This window comes from Lutjanus erythropterus, chromosome 16, assembly GCF_056507025.1.
Source record: "Lutjanus erythropterus isolate fLutEry1 chromosome 16, fLutEry1.hap2, whole genome shotgun sequence".
Classification (NCBI taxonomy): Eukaryota; Metazoa; Chordata; class Actinopteri; order Lutjaniformes; family Lutjanidae; genus Lutjanus; species Lutjanus erythropterus.
In genome coordinates, this window is record NC_139332.1 from 25742799 (window position 1) to 25753718 (window position 10920).

Genomic DNA, 10920 nt, shown 5'->3' on the forward strand with positions numbered 1-10920 from the left:
GGAATGTTGAACAGAACCGGCTGAGCAGAGAGTGAGTCTGTGTTTCTCAGAACTGCGTTCCATGTTAACTGTGACTTTTGTGCAGTACAAAGGCTATTTATGACATCAGGACAAACGTAACGAACACAAAAACTTGCATGAGAGCTACATCAGCTGTCACCTAAAAACTGAAACTGGTAACTACAAGCCTGAATAAGATCATGAATTTAAAAATTGTCCACTTTGTTATGAAATAACAGGCTTTTGGCTTTATTCAGCCTTGTGTCCTGGGATGTTGGCGTCAGTTTGAGGCTGCAGGGGCTTCAGAGTCAACAGACAGGCTCCATCAATAATCACAAGCTGTCATCACATCAAACAAACGGTACAAAGGTCTCTTTATACATAAAGGCTGTTTCCCTTTGCACAAGTCAACGCCAAACAGGAAGCCACATGACAAGCAAACATTAGTAGTGGCAGCACCACAATTTATAGACCACTGAGACGTGCACACAGCACACATGCAAAACAGTTCATCTGCTGTTCTGCAGGTATGAACATGACCTTCTCTTGTACCCATGTAGGTGACAACAGCTCCCACTTTCCCATGTTTCAATGCCAAAAGCAGCTTCAGCAGTTTTAGCAGCTGGGAGTTGACAATTATGTAATATGACAGCCTCACATAGACACATATATCACATATATGAAACATGTACATGCACAGTTTGTCATTAAACAGCTACCAAATGTTGAGTATCTGTTGTTTGTCATGGACAATAGTAGTGTGTGAGACAAATAAGCCTTTTGTTATCAGCAAAGATGTCCAGAGATAATAGGATGAGTCATATCTTTGTCTCAAGTTGATGCTTTGTTTACCTATCAACACACAACACTGGATACCCAGAAACATGCAAAGCCTTTTACTCTGACATGCTAAAAAAAACTGTCTTGAGAATATCTTGATTTGGATGAAGTTCAACAGGATGTAACTGAAGGATGAAAGCGCCATTGTGCTTTACCTGGCTGTGCAGTAAAATGTGACGATGCTTGTTTGCATAAGAACAAGAAAGAGAAAGGGGGGGGGGGAGATAGAGCATAGAAGTGAGGTCGACTGCAGTGAAACGTTTCAAACACATTTGCATCTGTATCTACAAACTGGCAGACATTTGCTACAGCCAAACCACATGTTTTTCGTATGCAGACTAAAATACACCTTCACTTTCACCTTGTGGTAACACTTTTTTGATATATTCTTATTCACACTGATGTCTGTACAATCTAGACTACAAAATAGCTGGGACGTCATCTAACAACAGCATGCAATGATTTGCAAATCCTTTTCGACTTGTATTCGATTGAATATGGTACAAAGACTTTTGTAAATATGCACTCATTCTGAATTTGCCTGCAATATGTCCCAAAAAGGTTGAGACAGGGGAAACAAAAGACTAAGAAAATCGTGGAATGCCCAAAAAACACTTGTTAGGAACATTCAACAGGTAAAACAGGCTAACTGGTAACAGGTGACAGTATGATGATCGGATATTAAAGGGGCTCAGTCATTCACAAGCATGGACGGGGTGAGGTTCACCTCTTTGTTCCTAAGCTGTTGGACTATTTGAAATTTTGCACAAAGTTTCTCAACAAAAAACTTGAAGAATCCAGAAAAATCTAATGGTCAAGGCTGAAAACCAACATCAAATTTCTGTGACCTTTGAACCCTCAGGTAGCACTGCATTAAAAACACACATAATTGTATAATGGATACTGCATGGGCTCAGAAACACACAGAAAAACTACTGTCAAGACTCCACCATGCCATGCGGAAGCCATATATCAGCAACATCCAGAAACTCAGCTGACTTCTCTGAGCCTCAGCTCATCTGAGATGGACTGTGTGCTGTGGTCTGACGAGTCCACATTTCTAATTGTTTTTTGGAAATCTTTGGAATCTGTGATGGTATGGGAGTGTGTTAGCGCCCGTGGCATCATGGCTAACTGTCAAATCTGTGAAGGCCACATTAAGGCTGAAAGGTATATACAGGTTTTGGAGCAGGATACATGTATGTGCAATCCAGACTAAACCAAGACACATTCTGCACTTGCTAAACAGCGTAGCTTCGTTGTAAAAGACAAAGAACAATAGACTGAATGGAACAGATATAAAATTAACTCACCATTGATTTTACTGACGAACTATCTTTAACTCCACTGAATCTCTATGAATTCCTCCACTGATATTTAACCTGGCCTGTCAATAATGGACTGACAAGAAAAGCAAAGTTCCATCTGAGGATAAATTCCAGACAAATGGTTCTTATGTTATGCCTCTGGCCTAGGAGAAGCTACTAGGCATAACATGATGTGTGACTCCCCCATTCTCCCCACTCCCTAGAAATGAAACAACAAGCAAAACTGTCTAAATTATCCCTAAATGTCCCTGAATATAAAACAAACTGTAAATAATTCAGAACTAGACTGGCCATCCTGCAAGCACAAAATACAACAACAGAGACCCCAGACTGCTGCGCCACTCAAGTCATACATCAAGTAAGAATGGGAAAGAATTTCACTTTCAAGACTTCACATTTAGTAGCAAAGTGACAAACAACTCAAATTCAGAATGAGTGTATATTTACAAAAAACAATAAAGTTTACAAGTTTGAACATGAAGTATATTGTCATTTTGTCATATTAAAGTCAAAAAGGAATTGAAAACCATTCTGTTTATATGATGTTTTACACAGCGTCCCAAATCTTTATGAACTGGGGTTGTATATTGGGGTTGGGGTCACTGGACGGTTATTTTAGCTCAATTATAAGACTGAAAACTGGGAAACAGCTAGCTTAGCTCTGTCCACAGGAAACAAAATCCACCTACCAGCACCTTTAAAGCACCCAAAGTTACCTTTGTGTACATGGCTATGCATGTTAGCATTTCAAGAGTGTCAAATATGCAAAGAAAAGTATGTCACGGCTACTTAGCCATCAGTTTTATTACCGTTTTATAACTCTTTGCATTGCTCAGAGCAAACAGCTATATCTTTACAAGCAACAATTAACTGATGCTGGGAATCACCCTCACAGTCACTTGCTTACTCTACTTCTACTCTTACGCTTGAAATACACTCAACAAAAGCCTGAATGACGCTGCTTTCACCAGCTTTCTCTGTTGTGAATCGTGGAAATGATCATGTCTCTCTGGCAGATGTGGAAACATGTCCCTGCAGCAACAGATGAAGAAACTGTCAAAACTGAACAGAAAATGACATGTTTGTCCTTCGGTTAAAATCAGTATTATGTCAATAAATTACTAAAAACTGTGTGCAGAGACAGAAGTGAGCCCTCCACTAAACGAGGAATGTATATCTTTTGTCTGGCTGATATTTAATCATGTAAGTTCAGCGTTTTTTAGGCTGTGATGTCATTTGAAATCAATACCCCTGTTTAACCAAGAACAATAGACTGAATGCAACAGATCCAACATTAACTCCACAGCAGTCCACCATTGATTTTTACTGATAAAACTATCTTTAACATCACTGAATCTATTTCTATGAATCGCTCTACTGCTGTTTAACCTGCACTGTCAATAATGGCCAGAAAACAGTAAAGAAAAGCAAAACGGGTGAGGACGAATTTCAGACAGATGAAAAAGATCTGACAAAAATAAAGCTGAAGTTCTGTGTAATTCCTGTGGTTTTGCAAGTAATGGGTCTAATTCTTGGATACCAGTGGGTTGTTTAGACTACAGTACACTCTGAACTGTGTCACTTTAGGGCCACAACTGATGATTATTGATTCATCCTTCCTTTATTTTTTGATTAAAGCCGCGGCAGGTGATTTATTTTTTGACATCATCAGGAAAAAGTCTATAATAATCTTTCAGCATAAAGAAATTCAAATGTTCTCTTCTTGGCTGTTTTAAGGGTTTAGAAATTTAGCTCATGACGAGAGACTATCAAACCACGATTTCAGAGAGAAGGCGTTCTTATAGCCGCTTTGCAAATGCAGACATGTGAGCGCAGACTGAGGAATTTATTGCTTAATTAATTTATTGTTTGTCTTCAATCACAAGACACAATAAGAATGTTAACATTTTACCAAAACCACAATCCTTTCCTAACCGTAACAAAAGTGTTCTTGTTGTCAAAACCAAACCACAGACACACAAAAACAAACCTAGGTTTCATAGTCCTGTGGTTCACACGTTTTAATTTTCTGTCAAGTGACAAATCACTTTAAAAGGTACAATGACTAAAAATTCTTAAATTAATTGCCAAATATTTTGGACTAAAAGTCAAAATTCTCTGATTCCAGCTTCTTAGATGTGAATATTTTCTGTTTTCTTTACACCTTTATGACAATTAACTGAATATGTTTGGGTTGTGGGCAAAAAAGGACATTTGAGAAGCACTATTTTTCACCATTTTCTGACATTTTATGGACCAAACAACTAATCGATTAATCAAGAAAATGATCAACAAATTCTTCAACAATGAAATTAACTATATCCTCTAACTTGCTCATGTAACAATAAAAAATACAGGGTAGACATCATACTTTTAAGGAACGCATAATGGATTTTATGTACTTCAGCTCATATTTATCGACACGGTAAGCACAATAACAATAATAGTTTAATCTGGTTCAATAAATGTCCAACGGGAGGCCTGGGTATCATTTAAAAAAGTTTTTGAAGTTTTCAGTCAGGATAATCAAGTATTTGTACTAAGAGGTGTTTGTGTATCACTTCCTGTAACCACAGGGTTAACTTGTTCACACTTCCAACACAAAGACAACAGGTTCCACGATGCAGTGACTCACAACTCGACTGTCCTGAACAGTGTCAGATATTTAGTCACAGCTGAGTCGGGACATCTAAGCTTCAGCTGTGATTAGCATGTTACTGGCCCATATATCCACTGCCACACAATGACAACGAGTGTGTGCAATTGTGTAATTGATTAATAGTTTCATGACAATGTACCAGGCATGTTGAGCAGCAGGTTTCGTTACAGTACCACAACTCACCTCAACAATCCTAACCAGATACTAACACCGTGGGTGTGTTTGACTCATTTAAAGAGGTAACTTGACTTCCTCTGTGATTTCTGGCAGCAGTGGTAAAGATTCACACACATCCAGCATGACTCTGACATCCCCTTCAACTGTATGAAATGTTGTATAGTCAAAACAAACAAAATAACTTCAAGACGTGTTCCTTAGGCCCTGAAATCCTCAAGATAAAAACTCTAGACGAGGATTAAAACTAAATCCTTGACTAACAACAAAAACAGATTTAGTCTGTCTGGATTTCATGAACTGATCCAGGACATTCATCTACAATGTCGACAACTGAACAACGCTTTTATACGCTGTAAATCATTTTAATAGAAAAGCTAATATAATTTTTCATTATAAGAAGTGATTGAGGCTATTAAGAGACATGACATATTTTCATTCTGTTTTAATTCATTATACAACCCTAATTCCAAAAACGTTGGAACAAAGCGCAAAAATTAAAAAAAAATGCAGTGACTTGTGAATTATTTTCAACTTGTATTCAATTAAACACAGAACAAAGACAAGATATTTAATGCTCAAACTGATATAATGATTGGGTATGAAAGCGGCATCTTCAAAAGGAGCATGGAAGTGAATTCACCACTTTGTGAAAAACTGTGTGTACAAATAATCCAATAGTTTAAGAACATTTCTTAACACAAAACTGCAAGAAATTTCAGGATCTTAGCATCTACAGTCAATAATCTAATTAAAAGATTAATACAATCTAGAAAAATCTCTGCACGTAAGGGGCAAGGATGAACACCAACACTGAGTTCCAATGACCTTTGACCCCTCAGGTGGCACTGCATTAAAAACCCACACAACTGTATAATTTGTCTTTATTTAATCTCGGAAAGCATTGAAGACAAAACCCTCATCTTCAATGACGTCAGACGAGCAGATACAAAAGAAAGACAAGATAAAAGAAGAACAATCAATTAAAACATATAAATACAAAATAAAAGTGTAAAGGACACTACATGGGCTCAGGAACACTCATCTGAGCTCATCAGAGATGGACTGTCGCAAATTGGAAAGGTGTGCTGTGGTCTGATGAGTCCACATTTCAGAATCGTTTCAGAATCATGGACGTCCTGATCTCTGCACTAAAGAGGACAAGCACCATCCAGACTGTTACCTGCACTAACTTGAAAAGCCGGGTGTCTTAAAGCCCACAGCATCGGTAACTGTCACATCTGTGAACGCCCCATTAATGCTGAGATGTAACACACAGGTTTTGGAGCAACATACGCTGCCATCCAGATGATGACTTTTTCAGAGACGTCTGTGCTTATTTCAGCAGGACAATGCCAGGACACATTCTGCACGTGTTACAACAGTGCAGGTACTAGACTGACCTGCCTGCAGTCCAGACCTGTCTCCCATTGAAAATGTGTGGTGCATTTCGAAGCACAAAGAATGACAACAAAATATGACTGTTGAGCACCTAAAGTCATATGTCAAGCTTTTTTAGAAAGCAGGCACCAAATTCAAAGTGAGAGTATAGTTGCAAAAATCAATAAAGTTTATCAGTTTGAACATTAAACATCTTGTCTTTGTGCTGTATTCAACCCAATATAGGTTGTAAAGTTTTTGCAAATCATTGCTTTCTGTCCAAATTAACACTGACATAAGGCTTGCTGTTCACAATCCTTTTTTTCTAACTGTATGTCTTCTCTTCATGCACTGTTGAGTTTTACCCTTGCGTAACCCCTGTGTGCAGCTTTGTGTGCAAAGGCGGTGTTCGCAGTGTCAGCACATCATTTTTTTTTTTTTTCTCTGTGCAAACACAAGCTCTCTCTCTGTCTGGTCTTCAGCCACAAAAAATATCATGATTACATCGTGATAGCATGTGACCTGTATAAACACACTGCCTCACCTGTGTGTTTATGCACACCCTGTTGATTATATAGTGCATGAGTATTAAAGACAGCGAGGTGTCTTACTCCTTCACAAACATTTCAGACCAACGCAGTGAAGCTGAAGGTGTTGGTCACTTCCAAACTGAATCATAAAGGTGTTCAAGGTGCTTTTTTTGCATGTATGATAAGTCATTGTTTTGCAAGTCATTCAAGACCCAAGTCAAGTCTTTTTTTGATTTTGACAAGTTGAGTCTACACACACACACACACACACACACACACACACACACACACACACACACACACACACACACACACACACACACACACAACAGCAACAATTAGTTAACTGACTGATTAGTCGATTGAAAGAAAATTAGTTGCTAACTATTTAGACAAACAATTGCTGGTTCCTGTTTCTTAAACGTAAGGATTTGCTGATTTTTTGTCATTTATGATAGTAAATGAAGAGCCTTTGAGTTTAAGACTGCTGGTTGGATAAAAGAAGCAATTTGAAGATGTCACTTTGGGTTCTGGGGAAATTGTGATGCGCATTTTTCACAAGTTTTTGATTTATGAGCAGTCTGTATCGTTTACAATTGGGCATATCACAGTGTAGCAGCTGGTGTGTTTTGCTCTGTTGACTTGAGTGAAACTTGCAACTACTTAATTATTGTTGTCACAATACTGGACTTTGTAATTTTGATACAATACCTTGGAAAATACCGATATTTGATCCCATTTATGATAACATGGGGAAAACAACTGAGGGCATAGAAATTTTGATTTTTATTAAAACATAAATACAACAAGGCTACGACGTGACGACAGATATTCAGCTGGAGGCAGGACTATGTGTGCGGTCCAGGGCTGTGTGTGTCAACTCACTGTCAGACAGAAGAAAGAGTGAGGAAGCACAGCTTGTACCAGAGTACTGATACTCTGGAAAATGAGTACTGAAAGACTTTAAAATATTCAGTATCGGTACTTCTTGCGATGTGCAAGTCTGCAATCCTCTGACAACCTGCTGGTTTACACCAATGCTACTGGATGAGACTGTTTATCATCTCCATGGCAACAACTCTTTGTACTTCTGATGCAACTGTTAGCTTTTCATACTTTTTTGTAGCTGTATATAATTTGTAGCATCTTAAAGTATGAATGAGCTCAGTGATTGTGAATAACTTGCTACAGTGGCATTTCTAGATGTGATAAAAGAGTGAAAACATGACAGGTGTGAGTAGGAAGTGTTGTTGAGCGGAGTGAGTGAGCAAGCAGCAGAAAGAGACTGTGACTGCGAGCAGACCTGAAGAAGTGATGTCATCAGTTTAACAGTAAAATTTTAATTCTAAGGCTTGTGTCATTCAGACACAGCTGCTCCTCAAACCAGTGGATGAGATCATCTGTGTCCTCCATCCATAACTCTCCCATTACTGACCAACTGATTGGCTGAAGAGTTGGTAGGCTTTCTGTCAAAGATTTTCTTTGGTTGACTGCAGCCCTACTAGCTTGTTTCGGCGTGAGTTGCTGAGTTTTGGAGGTATCAGCTGTAGAGATGTCCTCCTTCTCCCCAATAAAAATGGAACTAGACCGCACAACTACAGCTACACATGAACATGAACTACCCTCTGAACCGTGCAAAAAGGAAGCATACATCTGCTCATGGACAAAAGCAACTAAACCAAAACATTTTGGAAAAATAGCACTACAGATATGAAGAAGAAAACATGTATTTTTTCCTTTTAAGTTGTTTGTTATGCCCAACTAACAGGCTGAGAGCCAAAGATATGCAGCTTCAAATAATCCAAGACTAAGAAAACCAGAAAATATTTCTATTAAGCAGCTACAGTTCAAGAGAATTTTAGTATCTTAACTTAAAAAAAAGACATAAATGACTGATTGATTAACACATTATCAAAAATAATCAAGCTGATTAATCAATTAACCGACTAATTGTTTCAGCTCTAGAACACATTACCACAGTTTTCATGTTAATGTAACAGAGCTTTTGCTGGTGGCCTAAAATGATGAAACACGATAAATATTTAATCATGCATTTTGTCTGTGACTAAAAAAAAAATACAACGTGCCTAACAGTGCCGCAGCATGTTTGATTTAAAAAGAAAACTTTCTGAAAACTTTTCATCTGCAGAGAAGTTTCATTTCTGCATATTTCATTTGCTCTTTTGCACAGTTGCCCAATGACTGAGAGAATAGACTGAATTTCATGGATTTCACAGTCCTGTCTAGACAGAACTGTCCCCGCGGGCTTATCTACATCACACTGAATCATCTTCAAAGTCACAGTAAATCTAAGCAAATTGATTTAGTGATGGAGAAAATCCTTCTCAGCTTTCATTAACCTCATTAAAATTAATTGGTTGTTAAATGTCTGTGCCGACTGAAGTGTGTTGAAGGGTCAATCCAAAAGTCCAAAACTTCACACAGCACACTGGTTTGAGTAATGCTGGTGTAGACAATAACAAGACTCCAACACACAGCAGCCTGTGGGTTCATTTCAAAGTGAAAACCCAACGCTGGGAGCTACCATACGTAACTGGACTTCCTCCGGTCTATGACATTCTTTATCATTTGTCATAACTGTATCTAATAACACTCATTTAACTATTCAAAATGTATCTCAGGCCACCTTATTCACTTTTCCAAGGTTTCAAAATGGAACTTAACTTCTCATAACAGGACTGAATTTTTACTAAATGTATGAAATGTAGCCACGTAGCATCAGCACCAACACTCAGCTCCTCCAAGTGGTTTAAAAGTCTAAGAAATCATTTTGGTAACAGGGCTGAATGGGATTGAGAGTCACTCTTACACTATACATCAGAGAATTAACTTTTTGTTTTCTCATGGCCTTCAGGACACTCTTGTTGATCATGCAATTTGTGTAATGTAACAAGGACCAAATGAAAAGCTGGGGACATGACTAAAATGTGTATTTTCACCAACATATTATGAATTTATGTGTTTAAATGTCTGAGTTGGCAATAAAGTCACAAAATGGTACAAAAAATATGACTTCTTAAGGCTCAAAATCATTATATTTCATGCTGAAGTGTGGTGTTAAACAGTGGAAGTGAACTAAAATATTATTTTTTTCAGTATTCTATTTAGTTTTTCTAAGGTTTTACATCGTATGATTCAAATTGCAGTTAGGACAAAGTGCATGAGAAGTTGCTTGACAAAATAATGTATAATATAAATACTTTTCATTCATATGTTGGGCTGCACAATTTATCGCTGTTATTGAAATGGCAATATAATCAGTTGCAATATCAGGTCCAAAATTGCAGAAGCTGCAATTTTCTGATGTTTCTAATGTAGAACTGAAGAGCTGCAGAGAAAACCTTAAGAAAAATCTTGCCCAGATGTAAGGAAACTTTGGTACTGACCCCAACAATTGTCACCACATCACGATTTAATAGTTTATTTAAGTGAAAATAAAATTGCCGTGCAAAACATTATCATTCCCACTAATCCAAACGCAATTTCATTCAAAATAATCCAATATTTACCATGTGTAAAACAACAAATTTGCATGGATTGTCCCCTTTAAAGCAATAAATGTGCATCTATGGCCCTTGCAGCAATAAATCTGGAGCAGCTGCAGGCAACATGAGGCACTTAAACACCGCAGGATGTTTGCAGATACCTGGATCTTTAAAGCATCTGTGGCTACTTTGTTGCTGCTCCTCCACCAGAAAGAAAACTTTCTGTGAACATACCTGAGCACCTTCTGGTTCTCATTAGTCGGTTTCTCGGACGCAGAGCCGCTCCTCGACTTCATCTTGAACTTGGGTAAGAACTTGAACCTCTTCTTGTCTCCTTCATTCTTGTCCACGTCCTTGTCCACCACCGGCGGCGGAGCGTCCTGGCTGGCTCCGCCGCTCCTGGAGAACAAACCTTTCAGAGTCTTTCTGGATGAACTCTTCGCCATCTCTGCTTCTGGGGGACACCGAGGACAGGAGGCTCTTCACGTGAGTCACAACTAAAC

General features: G+C 38.3%; 1 protein-coding gene across 1 annotated transcript in view; it reads right to left on the minus strand.

Annotated features, from left to right (window-relative positions):
• crybg2 (crystallin beta-gamma domain containing 2) overlaps positions 1-10878 on the minus strand; it is a 60906-nt gene extending 50028 nt beyond the window's left edge. The window contains exon 1 of the mRNA XM_084739101.1: positions 10652-10878. Coding sequence (XP_084595227.1) covers positions 10652-10863 — 212 coding nt within the window. The 5' untranslated portion in view covers positions 10864-10878. The remainder of the gene's footprint in view (positions 1-10651) is intronic.
• Positions 10879-10920: the final 42 nt, after the last annotated feature.